Source organism: Lemur catta, chromosome 18 (assembly GCF_020740605.2).
Source record: "Lemur catta isolate mLemCat1 chromosome 18, mLemCat1.pri, whole genome shotgun sequence".
In the NCBI taxonomy this organism is placed as follows: domain Eukaryota; kingdom Metazoa; phylum Chordata; class Mammalia; order Primates; family Lemuridae; genus Lemur; species Lemur catta.
Window position 1 is genome coordinate 33,160,818 of NC_059145.1, and position 26,351 is coordinate 33,187,168.

The following is a 26,351-nucleotide window of genomic DNA, read 5'->3' on the forward strand; positions in this document are numbered from 1 at the left end:
CTGATATTGGGACCTTAGTTAAATCAATGTGCGATATGCTATTTTAATTTGGTCGCTTCTACCATCCCGTTTCTACTAAGATTGTTTTACTACCTATTTTTCAATTCAATTGGTGGAATTATTTAAAAATTTAAGGCATCAAACGGGATATGGTTAAAGACCTCAAAATTCCCTTCCAGCTGTAAGTTTTGTGAAATCTGTGGCTTCTTAGGTAAGAATAAGAAAGAGATTAAGGAACCAGAACGAAATCCAAATGGAAAGAATCACCATCACTTGCCAACTTTTATTCTACCAAAATCTAACCATTTTGTTTTATGTAAATGAAATTCTGAAAACTCTGAGGGATATGTCCTTCATAATATCTTTGGTGAGGAAATTGCTTGGAACTTCCCAACAGGAAATGCCCTCAGGTATATAGAACAACAGCACAGGAAACAGTGGTTTTGGTTCCAGTAGTGCCATGAAGCATTTGGTGGTATCTCAGCCAGGTCCCCGTTTTGGTGTTAGTCTCTTTAGAGCCCCATGTCACCAGTTTGGCTATTTAACCAGGCGTGGGAAAACAGGGGCAGCCTTTGCATGGTAGGTGCCTTGTAGGTGGTTTCCCATGTATAAATATATGATTCAGCTCCACATACTGAAAGAAAAATATTGTACCCTGAGAACCCATGCCCCCAGAATTTTATAGATCTGTTTTTCTTTTTAACATTTCTCTCTAATGTATGTAGAATTTATTTACGTGGGATGAATGTAAAGCAGGGCTTTCAAATGAGGCTTTTCCTTCTGAGAAGCAAGTGAATTGCCCCATTTTTTAGCGATCCTTGGCTTCTCCGGTGGTTTGTGCTCCGATATGTCAGATTTTCCAATAACCCAGAGCAGGTGTCTGGCCGTCTGTTCTGAGCGCTGTGTGCATGTGGCAGGAGCCTGAAGTCAGCTAACCTGGGCTCCACCTGCCTGGGCTCCACTCGTGACCAACCTCACCACCTCTAGGCCCTGGGATGTGAGTGTGTGTGAGGCTCACACCATTTTTTGCGTCTCAGTTGTTTAAAATCTGCAAAGTAGAGATAATAATAAGGCCTACTTTGGGACAGTTGTGAGGATCCAATGAGAAAATACATGGTAAGCACTCACATTAAAACATCGAAAATCTGCAGTCGCTATGGTTTCAACAATTGTGGCTTTCCAGTGTTTTAATGTCTGCATACAGGTGCACTTTCATCATGAGTTAAGTTCTCAACCTCAGCAGAGGTGAGAGGAATGAACAACTGAGAAACCACATCTCGAGTGTTATCTTTCATGTTTGCTGAATGTCCACAGGGCAGGTGGCTAAATAAGTCACGGTCCTTCCGTACCATGGAAGGCTCTGCTGTAAGAGGTCGAAAATGTGCATGACAGGGAAAGATGCCCTGGATGTTAAGTGAAAAAAGCAAGTGGTAGAACAATGTTATCATTCCATTTCTGGGAAAAAACAAAAAAACAAAAAAAAACGAGAAATAAGATGTTACACCCAGAAACTTGTGTGTGTTAAGACAGAAAGGAATGTCTGGAAGGATCACCACCAGAGGTTGCAAACTGGTGGTCCTCGGGTGAAATCTAGCCAGCAACTGTGTTGTATGCTCTGTGTACAGTATTTTGTATAGTGATGAATAATTGTCGGTATTTAAAATTTTGGGAGTTTTTACATAAAACCCGGAATTTCAGGCTTCTCTTGAGAAAACTGGAATGTCTGGTTACCTTGGGCCTGTAGTCCCTTAGGACCTCAATGAACTGGACCTGACCAAACACACTCAGTGGTGCTCCAGTGCCCTCCTCGCCTGTCCTTCAGGTATCTGACTCCCTGGTCCTGAAGGCATTTGGGTTTATGACCCCTGCCTACGCCTGGCTTTAACTCCAGTACCCCTGGCACATAGGACTGGGGTAGAAGAAAAAAAGGGCCTTTGCGAAACCCACTTTTTACTTTATATACTTCTGTATGGTTTGAATGCATGAATATGACACTAAGTTGCTGTTAAAATTTAAAAACCAGTGGGAAAACATGTTTGAATACTTGGTAGTATCCCAGATGCCTCATAGATAAAACTCCTGTAAATGTTACCATCTCCCATTATAAAGCTCAAAATGCACCTGAACCTTGCAGGTCAGGGGCCTCTTATTATTGAAATTCTTCTCCCGAGGTGCCTTCTTTGTGGACCAATTTCATTACTGGAGTTCTTGCTTCTGGTCAGGTCAAGGGCATCAGAGGAAATGGCTGTGCCCTGCTCTTTCCTTCCTTTTTGCAGGCTGTGCCCCTGTCCCCTGCCAGGGCGTCTGCTGGCTCTTCCTCCCTCCCAGCCTCCCTCCTCCACTGCTACCTACCCTGGAGCCCACTCAAGTTTCACATCTTCCACGAAGTGCTGCAGCCCACAGGTTTCAGTTCTTCTTTCTCATTCATAGTCAGCAGCCGCAGTTAGGTTGAATCATTCTAGGATTAGTTCATGTGAATGTACCTTCCCTCCTCCCAAAAGAAACACACTGTAGTGTGCCCTGGGTCAATTTCCTATGGGTCCTCACTGGGGTGAGGCTGGCCTTGGCTGCCGATGCTAAGAGAAGTGGCTTGTTCACAACTCCTCCAGGAGAGGAGTGTCTGGGCTCATGGAGCCTTCATTGGTCCCCAGGGGGGTGGCGTTCTTCATTAGCTGAGTCGCCACCGAAGCTGGCTAACCTCAGGTTGTTTACAGGCCTATACAAATCCAGGACCCTTCCTTTCCAGGAGGCTGGAGCAAGAGGCCTTCTTAGGGATGCCTGCCCTCTTCCCACCACCGCCACCAGCCACCACTTGCTTGCTTGCTTGCTTTGTGGGGAGTCAGGCTTTGAGAAATAGGGAGTCCGAGGATAATCTGAAACCCACCTTTTAGTGGAACCTGCTGTTTGATTTGACACACATTACTGAGCACTTCCTAGGTGCAGCCCCAAAGTGACACAGATGCTTGCCTGAAAGCCCTGAGCCTTTTTACAGTGATTTCACTTCCTTCTATCTCCAAACAGGTGTGACTCCCTCACACTCCTTGAAGCAAGACCCAGGCCTGTCAGAGCAGCCTCCATACCTATCAAAAAGTATTTGCATCTCTTCCAAAGCACCCTGTGATCATGCACCTCCCTGCTGTCGGGCCTGTCGGTTCTTCTGCCTAGAGCACCCATCAGAACACTGCCCATGTGTCTCTTGCTCTGAGAAGGCTTCTCAGACTTTGTCCCCATGAAAAATGCATTTGCCAGGCTCAGTTAATTCCTGGCCTCCTCAGCACTTTTTGCAAATTCCTGGCAGCATGAATGGAGAGAGGCTGCTTTCTCATAAGTTCCAAAGTCAAGTCTTGGATTTAATCTGCTTCTGTTAGACCAGAAGCTTACTGTTCAAATGAACCTGCTCTCTTTGCTGGGTCCCCTGATTTTACTCCTGCCTGAAACAGATGAAGGCTCTTAAAAATCTGTGCGTTTGTAAGAGGCCTTGGGAAACCCTGGGCTAAATCTTCGCAGCCAAAAGTTGCAATTAGGCAGATTTTTGCAAATCAAACACTACCCCACCAGAGAACTAAAAATACACGAAAATAAATAATTAAAAACTACACTGGAGTTATGTCTCCTTGGGTTTGAGACCTTCTGCCACTGTGCAAGGAGGGTGAGGGTGCTGGTTTGTTTGTGGGGAAGGTTTGAACCGGGCATGGTTTTCATCTGAAACCTTGCAGTTCCCTGTGAGATAGTCCACCTCATCCAAGAGCTCTGGGTTTTGTAAAAGGCAGGGGACCGGGACAAGGTGTTCATGCTGGTGATGTCCCCAGTTCATAAAACAAGGAATGTGAAATGTCAGCCATGAGTTATTTCCGCAACATAATAGCTCTGAGGAGAGCAGGAAGGGCTCTTGTTATCCACGTCAGAAGCTGAAAGGGAGGTTTCCAGAAGCAGCTATTTTGAAAGGACTCTGAAGGGAAGATGCCCAGTCTGCGTAAGGAAAAATAGAAAGAAACGGATGGGTGTGTAGTTGCTTTTAAACTGGGACTCAGTGTGGCCTCTGTATCCTGGGCAGGGCCGCTGATTCTTGGGTGAAGTTCAAGCAGACCAATAATTCCTCTTTGAATGCCCAAAGCTCTCCTCCCGGTGCCCCTTCTCCTAGTGATGCTTTCTTTTCTATCCATGTCACCCCCACGTTTGAGTCTGCAAAGCTCCAGGCAGCAAACCCATGAGAGCAAACCCATGGGGTGCGCAGCGTGGCTTTAGTTGTGGACCCAGTGAGTATTGTTTGTGTCGTACAAGCTGGGGACTGGCAACCAGAAACTGAATTTCTGGCGCGCCTTGGAATGCCAAAAGGCAAAGAGTGTTCTGAAAAGGCAGCAGCAGCAAGCGAGGAAACTGCTAGAGGTGGGGAACTCTTCGCTGTCAGCTTCTGACACTTGTAACTGATGGCCCCTGTCACTTCCTGTCATGCAGCCTAAGTGGGGGGGAGGAGTTCCTTCAGGGAAACCATGCTCAGCCCCACTCAGAGAATCCTGTCCGCAGGGCTCTGCCGCAGTTAGGGGCCAGGGAGGCCGGGTGGATGAGGTCGGAGCGCCCCATGGTGTGGTGTTGCCTCTTTGTCCGCACACAGGTAAGCTCCCTGCAGCGGGGAGGACAGCGTACTGCCACTGAGTCAGGGATGGTGGACCAGCCCCCAACTCCCGCCCAACTTGACAGGCAGTGCCAGGAGCTGAGGTGTGGGAGGGCATAGTGATCTTTTCACCTCCCAAGACACTGAGCAGAGAGCTGCCATTAAAAACACCTGGGATGATGGAGCAGATTCCCATCTCACTTTAGTATGAATCAGAAGAGAGCACTGTGGCTGCGTTTAAGACCACAGATGGTTGTGCTTTGTCGCCAGGGTGAGCTGAGTGGCGTGCATAGCTGTCACTGCCTCCTTTAGCATCTGTGATTGGAGGGGAGGTGGGGGAGGGGGACTTTCACTCTTTGTGATGCTACTATTTTAATTTTTACAAGAAGCCTGTTTTAATTAATGAGAAGGACAAGAGAGAAAAGAACAATGCATCTGCCTTCTGTTTTGTTGTTGTTGTTGCTTTCTAATCACAACATGGATTTCCAAGATCTCTTCTTTGAGTGCCAGGATTGCAGGCGTGAGCCACCACGCCTGGCCCTTTTCTCTTCTTTGGATTGGAAGATGGCCGAATTCAGTTTTGGAAGTTCATTTTGCTTGGAGAAACTTTTTTGTAGGTTTTCCTAAAGTCATCCTGGTGTTTTCAATGTGTTCATTATTGGGAAGATGAAGTCAGATAATATCGGTGGAGACTCAGACTTGGTACCATTCTCATTAAGAGCGTTGGCATCTGGTTTAAGTTATTTTGGAAAGAGTGGCTGGAAATGTGTTTCTATGGGTTGAAGAATAGTTAGGACCTCTGAAGCTTACTCTCCCGTCCCTTATATTTATTTGTTTGGGGGTCGGTGTTTAAGTTCTGGATAAGCCAATACTATTTTTTAAAGGAAATGTGCATTGCCTTTTCTATTCTTCTCATGAAAATTATGTTTCTGGAACTGAGTTTTGTAATCCCAATTCCAACTTTTGTACATAACCATTATAGACATACTTTTTTTCCAGTAGTTTTATTGTGGTAAAATATACGTTAACATAAAATTTACCATCTTGACTATTTTAAAGTGTACAGTTCAGTGGTATTAAATAAACTCATAATGTGCAACTGTCGCAACCATTCATCTTTATAACGCTTTTCACCTTGCAAAACTGAAAGTCTATACTCATTAAAAAAACAACTCCTCATTCCCCTCTCTCCCCAGCCCCTGGAAACCACAATTCTACTTTCTGTCTCTATAATTTTGACTACTCTAAGTATCTCATATAAGTAGAGTCAAACAGAATTTGTCTTTTTGTGATGGGCTTATTTCATATGTCTTAATGAAACTGAAGGTTCATTCAGGTTGTGGCATGTGTCAGAATTCCCTTCCTTTTTAAGGCTGAATAATATTCCATTATTGTGTGTATTATATGGTGGCAACACTGTATGTATTACATTTCGTCTATCCACTCATCCTTCAGTGGACCCCTGGTGTTGCTTCCATGTTTTAGCTATTGTGAATAATGCTGCTATGAGCATGGTGTGCAAATATTTCTTCTTTTGAGTATATATGCAGAAGTGGAATTGATGGATCATATGGTAATTCTATTTTGAATTTTTTAGGATCTACCATACTGTTTTCCACAGTGGCTGTACCATTTTACATTCGCACCTACAGTGCACAAGGGTTCCAACTTTTCCACATCCTCTCCAACACTTGTTTTCCATTTTTTAAAAAATAGTAGCCATCCTATTGGATGTGAAGTGGTATCTCCTTGCAGTTTTGATTTGAATTTCTCTAATGATTAGTGATGTTGAGTGTCTCTTCATGTGCATTACTGGCCATTTGTATGTCTTCTTTGGAGAAATGTCTACTCAAGTCCTTTGCCCATTGAATTGTTTGTTTTTTGTTGTTGAGTTTTAGGTTGGTTTGTACATATTTTGGATATTAATCTCTTATCAGATATGTGATATGGAAATATTTTCTCCCATTCTTTGGGTTGCCTTTTTGTTGTGTTGATATTGTACAGACATACAATTTTAATCCTTTCATGTAATTTGGGGAATTTTACTATCTTTTACCTTTTCACATTTCACTCACCTAGCTATTTGCTTACTTGCTGATGAATAATTTTTGAACCTTTGAGAGGTGGACATTAACAACATTTAAAGTGATTTACAACATGTCAGTGATAGTTAATGCAAAGTTAATAGCAATATAATACAATAACAGTTTACATTTATTAGGTGCTTATCTGTTACTAAGCACTTTACTCCCATTAGCTCATGAAATTCTTTTTTTTTTTATTTCAGCATATTATGGGGGTACAAAAGTTTAGGTTACGTATATTGCCCTTGCCCCCAGCTCATGAAATTCTTATAGCACTGTAGAATCTGGCTATTACTGTTATTATTCCCATTTTGCAGATGGTAAAACTGAGGTTTTCAGAAGACAGATATTTGCCCAAGGTCACCTAGCTAGTTAAGTAGTAGATCAGTTTTCAAACCTAGGCAGAACGAATCTAGAAATGACGTTCTTATCCTTTAGGTGCTACATGATGATTTTAATACTATGGCCCTTCCCAGATCTCCTGTCTTGAACAGCATTTGCAGTAGCACATAGCTTTCCAATCCTTTGGCCAGTCATCCCATTTTGGTGGATGTTTGCTGTGGTCTAATTAGTACCTAAGTAAGAGGCACCTATGACAAGTCACTGTCCTGTCTGGACTCAGTTTCCCCACTTGTCAAATGGAGATGCCTCTAAACTCATTTTAGCTCTGATCTGAATCTGAAGTACACAAATGTCTTGCACAAAAAGTCAAAAATAGTTTTCACATCTGCCCTATTTCAAAGTCAAATGATTTAACGAGTGTATTTAAGCACACATTTCCCAAGGATATCAACTGGACCTCAAAAGGTAATTGGCTGACTAGCTACTGACCCTTATTCTACTCTTGAACACATTTTTTCATGAATTTCGATTCCTTAGCTCTGAGAGTCTGCAGAGAAAGGATCTGTGGAAATTGGAGCCGGATATGGGAGCGGCAATTGGTAACTGGATGGGGAATGAAAGGAGAAACCCTTTAAATACGAGTTAGCCCTCATAAATTCATAGGTTGGCCAAAGTCGTTGTATATCTATGGAGAAATGATGGAGTGCAATGGTCAAGGCAGGCATGTGTTTTAGAGCCAGACAGACGTAGATTTGAGTCCCAGGTTTGCTACTTACTAACCATGCAATCCAAGGCATGTTGCCATGGTAACATGGTAAAATGGGGATACTAAATAATGCCTCATTATTCCTTGTCATGAGGAATAATTGAAATAACACCGGGCAGTGTCTAGCAGGGTCAGCACTCGCAAATGTGATCTGTGTCCCAGGTTATATTTACTGTAGAATGTGTTGGTGGCTACCAGAGACAGGAATCCTTAGGCTTAGGAACAGCAGGGCTCTGAAGCACCTTTTGTCCTTAAACATGGACACGGTTTGATTTTCTGGAGGGAAGGAAGCAGCATATTCCAAGGAAGGCTGATACTTCGTGTTAAAGCCCCCGTTCCAGCCATGTTTTTACAGCTTGCCCAGGGCACTGAGTGGGAGCCAGGGAAGGGGAAGCTGATTCAAACCAGATCCTAAAAAGGCCTTTCTTGATGGAACACTCAGACGGGTAGCTCGGAGGGGGCAAGGTCAGGGTAGTGACTCTGACTGTCCACCGGGACAGAAACAATGGGTGGCTTTAGGACCTAAATATAGCCAATGGGCATGTCACTTAGGGAAATCGGTTCTGCAGGGTGGGCAGTTCTCTTGGGAAGAGCTCAGGAAGTGGCCCCTGTGTGCCAGCCCTCTCTCCATCAGCCTCTTTTTGTGAATATCTTTGTCTGCATTCCAGTTTCTCTGCCTCCCTTGAGCACCTGCATCAGCTTGGCAGCCTTGAAATAACCCATGACAGGGCCTTATGTGCTCATTTCTTCCCTTCCAAGTCTTCCTTGTGAGGCTCACCACCTCTCTCCTTTCCTTCTCACAAACTCCTCCCAGCCCCTGCCACACAGTACTCCTCGAGGAACAAGGACAAGAACACTGGGCTGTGAGTCAGGAGTTTGAGGATCAAGTTCTGGGCTTTGCAGTTAACCTTGGGCAATGCTAAACTTCCCTGCTACCAGCTCCTCCACGCAGAGGCAGTGGAGACAGAGCTGTTAAGAGCCCGGATGCTGGAGCTTGACAGCCTGAGTTCAAATCCTCACTGTCACTTTCTCTGTGACTTTGCCCAAGTTCATTATCTCTCTGGGCCTCAGTTAGCTCACCCACAGAATTATAGCTTATCCTAAGCAGTAATAGTCCTGAAATCGCAGGTTAGATATGTGTTTCTTAAAACGCATTATAATAAATACACATAGGTGTACTGCATGTGGTCTGAGGTGGTATTGTGTCACCACTGGCGTTCACTTCCCATACTTTGGGGACTGCAGAACCATGGCTATGACCATCTGAGGCCCAGGTTGCCTCTTGCCAGTGATGTTGACTCACCCCACTGGAATGAATGGTGAGTCCATCCTTTCCTTCCTCAGGCACTGTCTGAAAACCAGCTTTGTGCCTGATTCTGTGCCAGGTGTGGAGATGGCCAAAATATGAGTCTTTGTAGCTCCTGCTATCTTCTTTGAATGGGACATTAGCAGCCCAGAGAAAATGGGGAAGAGAGAGGGACAAAATGACTCTATTTCTGGAATACCACCTTAATGAAAAGTAAAAGAAGCAGGGGCCACTCTCTTTGCCTGAAATCTCTGGAGGTGGGTAAAGGGGACTGTCTCAATCAGCTTTTGCTGAGTAACAACCACCCCCAAACTCAGTGGCAAACAATAACAAGCCTTTATTCTTATGCTCACAGGTATGCTGGTTGGCTTGGCTGGTTTATCCATGTGGGTTCATTCTGGACAGAGCTACCCATATGTATCTTCTTCTCTTGTGGAGGTCAGAAGTCCAGAGGAGCAAATGGAAACAACTGATGGCTCTTAAGGTGTAGGCTCAGGATTGGGACACTGTCCCTTCTACCCCACAGGGCCAATCCAAGGAGATCAGGGAAGGGCATGGATATTTGCTGAAGAATAAATTGATCTACCATAGAGATCATCGCTATTTACTCACTCAACCTACATTTATTGAGTGTATACTCTGTGAAACACTCTGCCATTTTTCAGGGAGTATTAAATATAGTAACAATAAATGATGAAGGTGGTGAGGACACCTAACCTAAGGCCTGGCATTTATTAGGTCCTAAATAAATATGTGATGGATGACTATCTGCTAGTGCCTCTTGAGTGCTGAGTAGTGGTGGGTATTTCACATGGCTTATCTCATTTTATCCTCCCAGCCCTCCTGTTGGGCAGATACAATGATCCCAGATCAGGCAACTGTGATCCTATCTTGGCCTGTTAAATTCTTGTAACCTTCTGATGTGAGGAAAGGTAGGATTGGTGGAGGCACAGCAGCAGGGAGAAGCCACATGCAAAGAGACCGTCCCTGATGTGGGGGAGAGAAGCAGGCTTTGCACCAAAGAAGCTCAAGTTCAAATCCGTCATGTGTTTATTCCCACATACACTTTTTAGACTGTTTTGGGTGCTAACTCTTCAGGCACCCACACATACTAAGAATTTAGCATGGCACTTGGCCTATCATAGTTTCTCTAAATCACTAGCCCTCTGCATTCTAGAAGTCACGTGAGTCTTTGAGTGTTCTCTTCAGAAAATTGCACATAGTTGTGAAAATATCTGTGTAGGCTCATGGCCTCCGGTGAAGAACTCTCCTCTAATTATCCACTCCATTAAGTGTCCCTTTTCTTTTCTTCTCTCTTTTAAGAAATTAATCCAGTGGAAGAGATTTTTTTCTGTATTTGTATGCTGGTATCAGGTTCAGAGTCTGACTCATATTAACTGCCCAATGAGTGTTTTCTAAATGAGTGAGAGAATGAAGATAAAGGTGTTGGTGATAACCTTGTTGGCATGTGCATAGGGTCATAGAACTTTCGAACTGGATGAGATAGAAAAGCTCATGCCATTCAACCCCTTTATTTTATAAATTACGAAACCAAGACCAAGAGGTTAGTTCTCTTGCCGAAAGGCATACAGCTAATAACCATAATAATACAATTAGTTTTTTTCCCCAAGCAGATGACTTGTGCTTAGATACATAGGTCTCATTCCCTCGGTACCTTTTCAGAGTACAGTACCCATTCTGGTCAATTGGTTTTATGGATCATGTCGCGAAACTGAGTTTTAGATATGTTCTTCATATCTGAAGCCAAAGACATGGATGACAAAAACATATATGCCGTGTCTGAATTGTAGAACCGCTGTGGTGTGGGCCCCCGAGGGCAGAGCCCTTGTTACCTCTTTCTCTGGGTCTCCCCTTTCCACTCCGCCCCTCAGTCCTCACCCAGAGCTGTGTACGCAGACTGCTGAGAGGGGGACATTTGTGCCGAGGCTAGGTCAAGCTGTGTGTGGAAGGTGGGTTAGGGCAGCAGTCCCCAAACTTTTTGGCCCCAGGGACCAGTTTCGTGGAAGACAATAGACAATTTTTCCATGGATGGAGAGGGGTGATGCGAGCGATGGGGAGCAGAGCAGCTGTAAATACAGATGAAGCTTCACTCACTTGCCTGCTGCTCGTCTGCTGTGTGGCCCCCCAGTTCCTAAGTTTCATGGAAAACAATTTTTCCAAGGATGGTGGAGGTTAGGAGGTGGAGCGCAGGGTGCTAGTGTGGCCTGTTCCTAACAGGCCACTGGCGGTACCAGGTCACGGACCATAGATTGGGGACCGTAGGATTAGGGACAGAGCAGGGGAGGATTTCTTCCTGGAGTCCTGGAAACCTTATTTTGAGCCATTCTTCTATTCTTAGTCTCGAAGTTACTTTGTTCTCTGGTGCATTGTTTAAACAGCCACCAGGAAATCAGTCCCTGCTCTGCCTGTGGCCGCCCAGGTGGGAAGTGTAATGGTTTGTTTCAGGGGCAATCCTCTGTCATCAGGGTCATTGCAGCCCTTTCTCCTTTTGTTGCCCAGCCTGTCTGCACGGGACAGAGGAAAAAGAGATTCCAGTGAGTCTATTTTTCTTTATAGCAACAATAACTGCACTTATTTCTATGTAAAAAGAAAAATGCTAAAATCAAGGTCTCAACAGCACTGTGCTCTCTGGAACAGCATTGTCCAATAGAAATAGAACATGGGCCACAGGAGTAATTTTAAATTTCTTAGTAGCCACATTAAAAAGAAGTAAAAAGAAACAGGTAAAGTTAATTTTAATAATATATTTTATTTAACTCAATATATCCAAATACTAGCATTTCAACATGTAATTGATGTAAAAACTAGTAAGGAGATATTTTGCTTTTTTCTTTTTTAATCTTAAGTCCTCAAAAATCCAATGTGTGTGCGCATTTCAGTTGGACCAAGTACATTTCAGTGTTCAGTAACCACGTGTGGCTCATGGTAGCCACTGGACAGTGCAGTTCTAGAGCCACGCTGTCCTGTAGAACTTTTAAGATGATGGAAATATTTTATATTTGCTCTGTCTCATAAGGAGGCCATTAGCCACAGGTGGCTATTGAGCGCTTGAAATGTGGCTGGTGCAGCGGAGGAGCTGAATTTTGTTTTTTGTTGTTTTTTTTTTTTGTGAGACAGAGTCTCACTCCATTGCCCTGAGTAGAGTGCCGTGGCGTCAGCCTAGCTCACAGTGACCTCCAGCTCCTGGGCTCAAGCGATCCTCCTCCTGAGTAGCTGGGACTACAGGGGCACACCATGATGCCTGGCTAACTTTTATAGTAGAGATGGGGTCTCATTCTTGCTCAGGCTGGTCTCAAACTCCTCAGCTCAAGCGATCCTCCCACCTTCGCTCCCAGAGTGCTAGGATTACAGGCGTGAGCCACTGTGCCCGGCTGAGCTGAGTTTTAAATTTTATTTAATTTTAATTAATTAAAATGTAAATTTAAGCAGTTGCACGTACCTATGACTCCCGTATTGGACAGCACAACTCTAGAGATTTGATCTTATTAGAGAAATATCATTTTAAATTTGACCAAGGTATCATTTTTTACCTACCATATTGGCAAAGATTAAAAAGTTGGATAACACTATTTGGCGAGGGTGGCAAAAAGCTTTTATGCATGGCCACTGGGAGTATAAATTAGAGCAGAATTTATGGAGGACAATTTGGCAATGTTTATCAAAATTACAAATATACATTCTTGGACACAGCAGTTCTGTTTGTGGATATTAACGCTACAGAGTTTCCCAGGCATGTAGACTGGTTTATATAAAAGGATATTTGCTGCAGAAGATTGGAAACCGTATACCTACCCAGTCAATGGGGGACTTAGATTAATAAGTTATGGCACATTTTAAAAACGTAATTTGCAACTATTGAAAAAATGGGGCCATTTTTTATTTGATGTCATGGAAGGCTTTCCAAGATACAGTGTTAAGCAAGCGTAGAGCAGTGTATATAGTGTGATAACATTGGGATAGATAAATGATTTGCTTATTATGTCTAGAGAACCTCTAGAAGAACACAGAAGGAACCAGCCACCGTGGTTGCCTCCTGGGAGAGGAAGGGATGGTTGGAGTATGAGAGAGGTCTACTTATCATTGTGTGTATATTCCAAAAAGGAATTTAATCTCATGCATTTCCGTTGCTTATTCAAAATATAAGTCTCTAAAAAATAAATAGAGGACACTCTAAGGGAAGTGTGAATCAGAGAAGCTTCCCAGAGGAGGTAACCTTTCGACTGGGTTGTAAAAGATGCAGAAGAGTCCTTCAGGCAGGAGAAAGGCTGAAGCTCAGAGGCGTGAATGGGCAGGACAGGGTCAGACGCCCATGTCTGCCCAGGGTGGGCAGAGAACTCAGTATATAAAGGAGGAAAGTAATGGAGTTTGGACAGGTGTGGAGTGGCCAGATAGGAAAGGCTCTGTGAGCAGAGTTTGGACCTTATGAGCCACAGGCAGCCAGCGTTGGCTTGAAGGAAGCAGGAAGTGACATGATTGTATTTGTGTGAATGACAACGTTGGGAGAGTGGAGGGTGGCCTGAAACAGTGGTTCTCACGTGTGATCCAAGGACCCCAATTAACTGTTCTTGTGATGTTTGCTGTAATTTGAGGCCGCTTGGATCTTCCTGAAGGAGGAGACATTGGGCCTTTCTCTGATGCCTGACCTGGGCTGGTGTTTGGGGCATTAAGCCGAGACCTGAGGCTTTGGGCACACAAGTGTAGTGTAAGGGTATGAATCACCTTCTCTGGACAGCTCACATGCCCTCACCTGGGCAAGGCCTCCCTGCGGGACTGAAGCCAGGGCCAGCTTCCCTGGCCTGTGACCTGTGCAGGTGCACAGGGTCCTGCATTCAGAAGGGCCACATGCTTGGTTTAATGCTCCGCCCTAGTCATCTTGAAACACAATACTTTTTGGAGAAGGGGCCCCACATTTTCGTTTTGCTCTGGATCCTGCAGATTATGCAGCCAGTTCTGCCTGAAGCATTGCTGTGTCTCTCAAACTAAAAAGAGTGTGGGCAGAAGGGTGCAGTTCCATGGGCGGCACCGTTCTCCCTGCTCTGTGCATCAACCCTCAGAGCTCTTTTGGATGAAACACTCATTTGCTCATTTCATCCATTTCTTTTCTTCTTTACTTTCTCTCTCTCTGTCTGTGTGTATAGATATGTGGATATATATATTATGCACACATACATATACATATACACACATATATATAATTATATACATACACACACTATAGATATTCATTACTCTTGGATTCCATGTTTGTGAATTTGCCTACTCTCCGTTGTAACCCCCAAGTCAATCCTTGTGGCACTTTTGCAGTCATTCACAGACACATGCAGAGCGGCAAATAATTTGAGTTCCCGACCCTCTTGTTCCAGCTCTCATACTGTGAGCAGGTATCCTTTTTATGGTCTATTTAGTGCCATGTTTTTCACATTTTCATGCTTTTTGTTTGTGATTTCACCGTTTAAAAGGATTCCCAAGCACAGTGCTGAAGTGCTGTCTAGTGTTTACAAGCACAAGAAGGCTGTGATGTGCCCTACAGAGAAAATACGTGTGTTAGATAAGCCTCATTCGAGCATGAGTTATGATGCCGTTAGCCGTGAGTTTAATGTTAATGAACTGACAATATACAGGGTGTCCCAAAAGTCTCCATACAAAGAAAAAATTTTGGAATGAATATTTAGTAAGGAAAGGTACATCTAGCTACAATTTCCTATTTTCCCTACGTATGGTGACCCTATATGTTAAGTAAGGCACCTTTAAGCAGAAACACACATAAAACAAGGTTATTTATTGATTGGTTGACAGAATTGTTGCAACCAGAATCTCGCAGAAACTTAACCTTGTGTTTCCCCTAGGAGCAATGGTTTAGTATTCACTCAGTGTTCACGGTGCCTTTATGGAACATAACTACTGTGAACAATGAGAATCAACTGTACCTATGTATGTGCATCTTTTCCGCTCTCTTGCTCACTATCCTATTTGCCTTCTCTGTCTTTCTTCCTCTAATCCCTTGCGTTTTTGGTTCCCTTTCATTGGCCATTGGTCTTTCTGACGTTAGCCTTGGGGCCTCAAGGGCACCCATGGAAGCACCTTAATTCAGTTATCCATTTATTCAATACACCTTCTTTTTGTGGGTCACCTTCTTTTTGCTGTGCACTGGTCCATGCTGGTACCTGAACACAGACCTTATGTTCAAAAACATCACTTACAGATAGGGTTATTGTAATCTGTAATTTTGAGGCAAATCGAGACTCTCGTACTTATTTCTAGAAAGCGTTTTCCAATCTCTGCCATGCTCATTACCTGTGTTCCTCCCCCACCCAGCAATCTCCTTGACTGCATGTTGTCATAAATGCACAAAGCATTAGAAGGAAACTTTAGAGGTCACCTGGTCCAACTCCCTCAGTTTACGGAGAGTGAAACTGAGCCAGAGAGGGAAAGTGAAATGCCTACGGTCACAAAGCTAGTCCTATGGCCTTAAAAAAAGTAGATGGCAAGCCAGGTAATGGTTGTTCCCAGTGACTCTATTTTACTACTTATGCATCAGTAAGAAAAAGATAACATCAATTGTGATCTGGCAACTTCAGATGTAAAGTATAAAACAGATTTCTGCAAATTGTGTACATCGTAATAAAGCTGGAGCAAATGAGTAAATGGAAGTTATAGAACAACATCTAGGTTTAACTGGGTTTTTTTTACAGAAGCATTTCCTATTTGCAGTCAAGGTGTCTAGATGTTTGCAACATAGAAAGTCTTTAAATTTCTCATTTGGGTGATTTTCATGTTCAAAATATTGGTTAGAACCCTGCCAAAAGTGGGCATCGCTTGGTCCTAACAACATGTAACATGAAGTTGAGAGTCAGGACTGTGACAACAAAGAGGGGGTGAAAACTGCTGCAAAGCCAACCAGGAAACAGATTGAGCAGGCCAGGCTTCCCGCTCACTCCCCAAACCTAGCCTCCACTCTCTCCCCTCCCAAAAAGGGGAAGGAAGAAGGTTAAGTAAAGATAACGTGCCCATCCTCAAACAAAGCATGGCTAACCCTTTTGGGTCGCCCAAGCGCTCCCATTTCCTGTGGCTAAAGTTAGACCTATTAGATATGAATTTCATTTTTAATCCATGACTGGGCAGACAGAGGGTTACAGTGCCAGGAGTGGTCCAGATCCTCAACATAAAAGACGGGAAAAAGGAGGAGTCTCTTTTCAGTCATCCCAGGGGAGAGGGCCACGGAGAGTTGCTTTTTCTGGACTTGTCGTGTGCAGCAAAATGCACGGGGCAGTTACTTTGTGTGACAGTTCTGAGAGGGAGTGTCCACAAAGACTGTGTTTTTCAAACCTCACTCATTTGTGAATCCCCTTTGACCATAGCCCTTACCATTAAAAAAGACTTAATAATTCTCTACAAAACAAAATATGAAAGTTTTTCCTTTCATATTTATTTTTACTGGAAAGTTTATATTACTATGATAAACAGAAAACCAGCATGCTTGCCATAAATAGAATGTAACTATTAAGAAAAATAAATATGTACAAAACAATGTAACTAAATTCTAGCTAGATGCTGTGCCTGAGCCTCTTTGCACCAAGAAAAGAAAAATTGACCTTGGTAAACATTAGGGGGTGTTAAAGCTGAAGTAGCCCCAACCTGAGCCTTTCTTCTTGATGGATTTAGGACAGACAATGAATTGACAAGGTCATAACTTTCTTATTGTGTGATCTGGTGCTGTTTAGAGGCTGTCACAGACTCTTCCAGTGCCCCACCCCTCTGGCCTTGGCCACCCCAGGTCCTATCTGCAGGGTCTCCTGTTCACGCCTGTGATTTCCTATCTCCTTGTACCTGATGGGGTTTCCAGCCAAAGCAGCTGACATCCCAGTGAACCCACCCCTCTGTTAATGAGGCGAGGAGTTGGGGCACTGAAACTCCCAACTTTCACCCCTCAGTGGAAAATCATGAAGTGTGTTTTACATGCACGCTCAGGGGTGGTCCCCAGTGGCTTGCACTGTAGCTGCCACAGCTATAACCTGCTGGCTCCACATCCTTTTGTGGCTTCCCTCCTTTCTGCTATCTCACTTCCCCACTCCCCAGCAGTTCTTCTGGGGATCATCTCCCATGTAAACAGCTGATACCTACATTCTTACCCCAGGATCTGCTTTAAGGGAACCCTGAACTAAGACAGATGGTGAGCATATGGTATGAAAGAAAGAAGACAGGCCTAAAAGTGTTTTTAAAAATAGATACATGTAGTTAGGTTGGAAATGGAAGCATGAGAATGAGTTCATGGTTAGACACATACACATTCACATTTTTTTCCTGTCTCTATTTAATGAGAGAGCCTAGAAGCAATGACACCCCCGGAGCAAAGAACACACCTAGCGCCCAGATCTTGGTTTCTAAATACCATTCTCCACTAAAAGGAACCGGGGCTCCTTAGAGAAAAGGCTGATTCCAGGGCTAGGGCAGGGAAAACACAAGAAGAGCCTGGAACATCTTTTTGTATCAAAAAGTAATGAAGTGCTCTAAGTACGATGGCCAACTTTATTTTAATATAATTTGTGAACCAGCTGGACACAGGCACCAGCTTGTAGGGCTCTCCCTAGCCAAGTCTGGGACAATCTGAACATCAAGATGAATATTGCTAGTAACAGGTTATAACCTGCTGAATGAAGTAGGAATCTCTGAGCCCACACTGATGTAAATAAATGAATAAATAAATGGTGGAGAGGGAAAAGCTCTTTTGAACAGGAAAACATTAACTCAAACATAGAAGGGATGATGGAGTTAAAAAATCATCAATGCTAGTGTGTTAACATTTCATGAGGAATAAGACATTTCCATAGTTTCTATTTACTTACTACTTAAAAATGGAAAAATGGTAACTTTACAATGGAGAAACTTAGAAGATGTCACCTGAACTAAATAATCAAAGCAAATGTCACCAATATTGGGACAAGCTGATACCACATAGCTTCTGATATGATGTACTGAGAAACATACCACGTCACTTCTGTCATATTCCTATGGAAAATACACAAACTAAAAAAAAAGTGTTCTTTCATCACTCTAAATATTTTTTAAATGCATAACCTGAATCTAATCATGAAGAAACATCTAATAAACCTATATTGAAGGAGATTGTATAACGTAACTGGCCTGTACCCTTCAAAATTGTTAAAATCAAGAAACACAAAGAAAGCCTAGGGAACGATTTCAGATTAAAGGAGACTAAAGAACACATGACAGTAAATGCAATGCAGGATCTTGAATTGGCGTCTGGACCAGGAAAAACAAAAGCTATAAAATATAGTATCGGAATAGTTGACATGTTTTAAAAATGAGTGGTGAATGAGTTATTTTGTCAATGTCAGCTTTCCTGCTTTTGATAGTAATTATGCTGTTTAAGAGGCTCTTGTTCTTAGGAAATACACACTGAAGTATTTAGGGGCTAAAGGGACATAATGCCTGCAACTCATTCTTAAATGTTTAGGAAGAAATATAATTTATATTCATATGTCTCTCTCTCAGAGATAAAGCAAATGGGGCAAAATGTAAGCAATCGGTGAATCTGGGTAAGGAGTATTCAAGAGTATTTTATTTTAGACTTGCAAACTTTTCTGTAAGTTTAAAATTATATTAAAATACAGTTGGCAAAAGTAAAACAAAATAAATTCACAAGTGACCTGCACAGTGTGCCCTCCCCAAGAAAAAGTCCTGTGTCTGTTCCTCTTCCGGGAATCCAATACCCTCTCCCCTGACAACCCTAGGGGGCATCAGGCCCGTTGTGCACTGCCCACGGGCTCTGCAGCACCTGCTAACCCTCGGTGCCTGCAGGCCTTCGAGCTCCTGTAAGGCAGCCAGTCGGCCCAGACACGTCAGCAGAATCTGGTTGGGTCTTAGCTGGGGCACAATTCCTTAGGCCCAAGAAGAAGATAATTTAAGGATTATTTAATCAAAAATAGCTCCCTTCCAAAAAGAAATTGGAAACTCTCATAAGGGGTTGGCTGTTTATCCTTAAAGATGTCCCTCTCTCTCCATAGGAAGGAAACAACTATAAGGAAAGTAACTGTGTAGTAATTAATACCCTTACCCTCAGCGCAGTGGACCTGAATATGCCAACAAAGCCTCCTAATCCACCTCCTCAGTGTGTTGCCTCTGGAGGCCACTGGAGCCTCAGGAACAGCCGTGGACCGTCCCTGTGACACAGGTCCCTCTCCCTGCCCAGCTAGAGCTCATTCAGCACAGGGGAGGCCACCAGCCTTCAGCACGGTCATGACTAACTTGAGAATAATGCTCTTGGCAATAGTCTGGAGAGAGGCAATCAGAACAATAACGTGAAAGCCAGTGAGCATTTCTGATGCGGTGTCTGGAAAGATGTCAACTGTGATTAGAGGGACATTTTCCTCCTGCAGCTGTCTTTGAAAGTGGAGGAGGGGCTCACCACAACCCTAAATTACAGGGAGGGAGGCCGAGAGCCCCTAAACATCAGGGACATGCAGGTATTCAGGGCATTCCTTCTGTAGTGGCACCGTCATGTTCTGTCAAGCTTTGAGCAAAAAGCAAGATTTGTGATGAGCCACAAATGGGCTGCAGAGAATGGGAACAGCACTTTGTGCTAAATTTTCTAATCCTGAATATTTGTTTCAAAGTCTATCCCAATCACTTTTATCCTGAAGTCTGAAACTGAGACTTGGATTTTGCAGAATCAAAGCATATTTATCCAGCATTTAATCCATTTCCCAGGAAAACAGTGTTTTACTAAGACTAGCATTCTTTCATGTCCAGAACTTTCCCAGCATTTCTGAGGCCTAACCCAGCACACAGAGAAAGCTCAACAAATGTTTGTTGACTGACACATGTAAAGAAATGAACCCACCTGCCTACAAAATGGCAAATCTAGATATGTACAATACCTTTTCAGGAAGACTAAATGCTAAGAAGTACTGCTATAAAATATCATTTTTGATTCTGGAGCCCATGACATTTCTGAATTTTCACAATAGAAACCCAGGAGCAACAGGAGACTCAGACAAATGAATTTTACTATATAGTTTCATTCATTCAACAAAGATTTCATTGAGTACCTATTGAGTACCAGGCACCGTGCAAACTGCTCTAGCTACGTTGGGTAACAAAAGAGATGCGGTCCCTGCCCTCAGGAAAAATACAGTCGGGAAGACCCAGGTGATTCCAATGTGCAACCAAGACTGAGACTGTATCTCAGAGCTGTCCCATTGAGCCTTAGGAAGCTAGGATAGTTATCTACCAATTTCAGCCCATCACGGCTGGAAGGCTGCTGCCAGGGACATTAACTCCCCAGCATTTCTGGCCTGAGGAAAGCTGAAGTGTGCAGGGCAGTGGTGATTGTGAAGGGGATGTGGTTTGGCAGTATCTGCTGCACAAGCACCTGGATCTGACACTCGTAGAGGAACCTCAGTCAAGTCATTCAAACTCTTAAAGCCTCAATTTTCTTATGTGTAATAACTTCTTTGTACAGCTGTAAGGATTGGATATAATGCATGTAAAGCACCCAGCAGGCAGTGCATTCTTAATAGACGGTTGTTATAAATCCCAGCAAAGGGAAGAGAGTGGGCCAGAATATACAATGAAGAAAACAAACTTCAGCAACTGAGATTGCGAGTTCCAATATGGTAGACAACACTAAATGGTTCTGCAGGGGAGCCTTTTGTTTATTTAAAGGAATGTCTTGATTTACTGGGCAGCTTGGCAAGTGCAGCCCATTTCTCTTGCATTTTTCATCTCTGCTTTGTGCAGCCAATTGCTACGAGGACTGGATGTTCCAGACACCAGTGGCCAAAGGGAAGCCTTGTTCTCCCGATAGTTAAAGGCCTGTTGGCATTTGGGGAACTGCTCTTGAGTCCATGGGGTGTTGTGGCTGATAAGGTATCACCAGCACTGGGGGCATTTCTAGGTAGGAGAAGGCAGGAACACAAGCCAAGTATGAAGAACTGAGAACTCTCCTTGTAATTTCAGGTTCTCGATATTATTGGGGATGATAATCACTTTGAATTTGAATCATGCATTTGGACAGTCTACACTGATTGGTTACATGGAGCAATTTTCTATAAATTAAACAACTATTTGAACATTCCCTAAACTACGTATATATGGAGAATATTTTTGTTGATAATAGCTTCAAACCATTTCATCCATGAAGAATTTTAATAAATAGTTTATTGTAGTATTAAAAAAATAAGTGAATAAACAAATAAAAGAGGACCAGGGATGCTCCAGTGATAATAGTGTATTATACACCAGGGACTTTGATGAACCCAATTCAGTGCACCTGAGAGCCAGCAGGAACAACTATAAAATAATTACAGTAATTTAGAAGGCCTAGAAAAAAGTGCTCTGGTTAATCTGATTTTGTGCTTCTTGTCACATCCCATTATTGAACATCTTTGGGAATATGAAACCTTTCTTCCACCCATAATGGGTTTTTTCCTGGGATAGTCTTTCTGGAAAATGTTCTTGCCAGCCCTCTGCCCTGGGTAGACAAAGTTTCTGTTTTTTCTCCTGCTCCTCTGGCCTCGAGTGTTTTGGAGAGAAGAGTGGTCTGGAGATGTTGGTTGAATGACAGGGAGTCCTACTGCTTGTTAGCTGTGGGGCAGACGTGGCACTGGCAGGCTGGCTGCAGCTCCCTGCTCCTCCCATTTACTCGGTTGAACGTTTTTTCCTTCCCACGGGAGAAGACCTTTCCTCTAATACTGTCTCATCTCTGCTCCCAAACAAGCTACGGGCCAGGCGTTCTGTGGCTAAAATCATAATAGGGGTTTTTCCTAGTTTGCCAAAATCAAGTTAATGAGTATACTTTTACACATTTTCAGTATTTTCTTCATGATTTTTCCCTTAGTGCCTGCACTCACTTGCTGTTACTGCTGCTGTTGCTACTACTACTAATAGTTAATATTTGAGTAGCTATTGAGCACCAGGCTTTGAGCAAAGGCTGTTATACACATTGATCTATTTAACTCTCACAACATTAGTGTGGTACTATTAGTGTCCCCATTTTATAGATGAGGAAACTGAGGTTCAAAGAGGTGAAGTGATATGGCTAAGATTCCACAACAAATGTATGGCATAACTAAGACATAAACTCACCAGGTCTGACTTTAGAGCCCCCCTAACATCTTCAAACTATAGTTAATGGCATCTGAGCACAAAATTGCATATTATGTTAGTCAAAATTATTTGCCCATAGCTCAGGAAGCATCATGATTTCCAGGTTCTCTACCCTCTGAGCACATTGAAGAGAGTCTAGAAAAAAATCCCGGGGTTCCTGGATGCTGGAAAAGGGAGGATGTTTTAATAAGGGGAAAGAAAAAAAAAAGCCGTGTATTAAAAATGGAGTAGGGGTTCCCTCTCTCAATTCTCCTGCTCACCCCTGGAGCTTTAGACTGGAGAAAAACAAAATGTGGATTCTCTCCCTGCTCAAACGTGAGTGTAACGAGTCAAGTTCCAGCTAAGGGCAAGTACAAGAACACAAAATCCTTTTGCTAATCTCTCCCCAAAAAAGGCGCAGATGAAAGGCAAGGCATCAAAGCCTCTGAAACCACCAAAGCTGTTTGCCAGCAAAGAGATAAATCAAAAAGGTTCAAGATCTGGTTTAAATTGAATAATTACAAACAACTAATCAGGGACTATTTGCTGCCAAGTCGGGAGCTGCAGTCTCTCCATCAGTGCGTTTTTGCTGCTCTGGTCACCTGGTTATTAAATAGAAAAGCCCTGTGATTAAATAACAGGGTTGTTCTGACACTAATCAATTCAATCTTAGCCATTTAAAATTAAGTCAGGCTTGCATTTGTCCTTGTCTTTGTGAAAAAAAAATGGAAACGACACACTGCAAACATGACTGAAGGTATCCAGAGAGCATCTGTGGAGAGCCCTGTGGGACCTAGGTAATTGGAAGAGGGTCTGACAGCATCTTGGGTCTGCTGTTCACCCTACAGGCTCCCCCATCTCTAATATCCTCCCTGCCTCCCTCTTAGTGTCAAATAACAACAAAACAATTATACCAGCAGTGACAATAGCAGTAATAGTAATTACAGTAATAGTGATAGTAGCAATAATAATTACCATTTTAAAAAATCTCTTGCCATATGGCCAGCCCTGTTCTAAATATTTTATCTCCTTTAATCCTTGAAGTAAACCCATGATGGAAAAAAACAAAGCTTGTAGAAGTATTTTATAGACACTGCTATCTCCCACACACCCAGAACCTGCCTGGCATGTCCTAGATCCTCAGTAAAGACCTGTTGAGTGAATGACAGAATAAAGAAGTCACTGGCCTAAAGTCATGCCAAGCAGCAAAAGGTGGAGCTGGATTTTGAACTCAGTCTGTCTCATTTGTGCTCTTAATTTCCTTGAGGTATGTAGGTAAACGCCTTGGGAGCCCTCTTATATTGTTTTGAAACACATTATACTTAATTGTATTTTACATTATTCTAATATATTAATTTAAAGGAGACACATATATTTTTAAACAATATAAATGGAGAAATAGCATCATATGGCAGAAAGATCAGCGGTTTGGCAGTCAGGGCTGGCCTCAGAAAAATCCTCCTCCACCACGCACTAACTTCGTGACCTTGAGGAAGTTACTACAGCCTTCCTGAGCTTCAGGGTCCATTTCTGTAAAATGGACACAACAGTGCTTACTTAAGCTGGGTTAAGAAGAAGCTTAAATGGGACGGTCCATTGAACTGGGAGAACAGTGCTTGGCTTATAGCAGGCGCCCAGTTCTGGCATTTCAGTCCCTCCACTTGAGTGTTGGAAGGCACCTGGTGATTCTCCCAAAACTGCAAAGGATTCCAAGAGGAATTTGGGTTTTGAGAGGATGGAAGCCAAGCCAGCTAAGGATGAGATATTAAGGCTTGGACCAGGGCCAGCTCTTCTGAGAACCCATCAGCTGAGGATAGGATTGGTGCTCTTCACAGAGAGCCTCCCCTAGAACAGCAGAAAAAGCAGTTTGTTCATGGGTCATCTACTGATGAGATTTAGACGTCTGTCTAATGCTATCAGAAAGTAGCCAGTCTTAAAAGGAGATAGCCACAGAGTGGCCCGGGAAACAATAATGCATTGTGAAAGTGGGTCAGAAGGCTCAGGTGAAGGCTTACGGATTCAGGACAGCAGGGTGGAGTGATCAGTAACGAGTCTCTGGCAGAGTTCCTCTGATCCATCCAGCGGTACTCGTATCTCCCTGAGACCTCACATCTGAACATGTGTACTACAGGGCTTTGCTCTATTGCAAATTAACAAAGGGACCTCCTGGTCGTTTTTTGATTCAAGAAGCATGGGAGGGGTTTTACAGTACTCCAGCACTTCTAGAAATTGTCTCCATCAAATACGTAATCTATGGGGCTGAGGACTCAGATACTACACCCCGGTCCATCGTTCCCACAAATTCTCCTCTGTAACTGCCTTTCCTCCCCACCCCCAGATGGGTACGTAGGTGTTCAGACAAAGAGTTCAGGTGCCCATTAAGTTCATTTATGGTTTGGCTCTGCTGGCTGTTTCCTTTCAGTGTGAGGTGTTATCAATCTTGGATTACTTGCTCTTCAAGCACAGAGACTGAGTGTCCATGCCGTTGCTTAAGGCAGTGCATGGATAGATTCGTTGGTCATGGATGCACCTCACCCTTGAACAGATCTGACATTCCTTCTTGTAGGAGCAGTAGAAATGGCCAAAGTCCCACTCGGACCAACGTCTAAACAACTGTGATTTCCTTTACCACGTCTATGCATTTTAAGGAAAATAAATGCCCCCACTAGTAAGGAAAAAGCCCTTTCTTATTTGAAAAGCAAGAATCTTAGCTTGAACTGGCAGGTTTTAAGTCTCCAAGGAAATCTGAGGTTGAAGAATTTCAGCCTTCTGTGACCTTCGCTTTTGAGGTTTTGATTTAATTTTGGCGGCCAGGTGGTTAAGCGGAAGGGAAGGGCGTCCCCTCAAGAACACTGGCCTCTTTTATTCAGTCTTTCTTTTAGTCACCCATTCAGAAATTATTCACTGACCTACTGCTCGGCGTAGGGCACTGGGGGTTTAAAGTTATGTGCTGAAATCAGAGAGCACAGACTATAGCGCAATTACTGGGCTCACCCAAGGTACTTTGTTTTCATGGTTGAAAGGGAAGTAAATTTGACAAGAATAACAGGGTGGGTCCTCAGCTCCTCCTATTGGCTGAGAACCTGTCGGAGCAAGTGTGTAAAGGCACAGTTCACACACGGTGTCCTTCCTGCCTAGGAACTCACCCGGTCACCGAACGGTGGTTACTGATGCAGAGGAAGGAAAATGGCAGGGACTTGGTGCAGGCCCTGGCCTACCTAATGGCAGGCAGTGGGAGCTCTTCAAACTAGGAAGGACCACAGAATTGATTTGGTCTAGACAGTGTGCTGTGATCTTCAAGGTCTAGAATAGAATAAAAGTTATAGTATAGAATAAAAGTTACAAAGGTGTTTCCTCTCACATTACTCATGCTCAATACTTTCTTAGACCTTCTCTGCAGGTATGATGTGCCTTCCCAGACTCTGGGCTAGGACAGCATGGTGGGGAGGCACATAGCTTGGAGTAGGACAGATCTGGGCCTGAATCCAGGCTCTGCCACTTGCTAATCGTAAAACCTTGGGCAAATCTCTGCTGCTCTCTGAGCTTCCATCTCCTCCTCTGTAGAATGGAGGTAATTATATTATAGTTCCTACCTACTTCATGGAGTGGTCCTGAGGATGGAATGAGATCATTATATAAGGATTTAACTCCGTGACTGACATGCAGTGAGTATGTAATAGGCTAGCACTGTCGTTGTTATCAGTCTTATTATCATAATGAATTGCTTTGAAGTTCAACATGAGTACTGCATCCTGCTGCATCCTCTTGCTTTCTGAGATGCTCATCTGTCTGTGTCTCCATGGATTGTTTGCAACTGGTGATTTCTTCCAGGAGTTATTCTGTAGATAATTGGCATGAGCTCAGCTTCCCAATATTTTAGAAATTCCAGTTCCTGGCAGGTGGGATATGCAGTTGCTGTGTGTGGCTCTTGCGCCTGCAAGCCCTTTATCCCCAGGGTTAGCTGAGCAGGCCTGGCTGCTGGGATGGATGCCCATGGGTCCCCTCTACATTCTCCACTTGTTCCCCTCTCAGGTAACTGGTGAAGACAGCAAGCTTCTCAATGGGAAGAAGACCAAGGGCATCAACAACAACAACAACAAAAATCAAGAAATA

At 43.4% G+C, this 26,351-nt stretch overlaps 1 protein-coding gene across 3 annotated transcripts in view; it reads left to right on the forward strand.

The window, feature by feature from the left end:
* ARHGEF3 (Rho guanine nucleotide exchange factor 3) overlaps window positions 1-26,351 on the forward strand; it is a 290,909-nt gene that overhangs the window by 125,778 nt on the left and 138,780 nt on the right. Inside the window, exon 1 of one of the 3 annotated variants that reach the window (XM_045530915.1) lies at window positions 4,500-4,612. The exons of the other annotated variants lie outside the window; for them this stretch is intronic. Coding sequence (XP_045386871.1) covers window positions 4,562-4,612 — 51 coding nt within the window. The 5' untranslated portion in view covers window positions 4,500-4,561. Of the gene's footprint in view, window positions 1-4,499; window positions 4,613-26,351 lie in introns of those variants that run through there. 3 annotated transcript variants of the gene reach the window in all.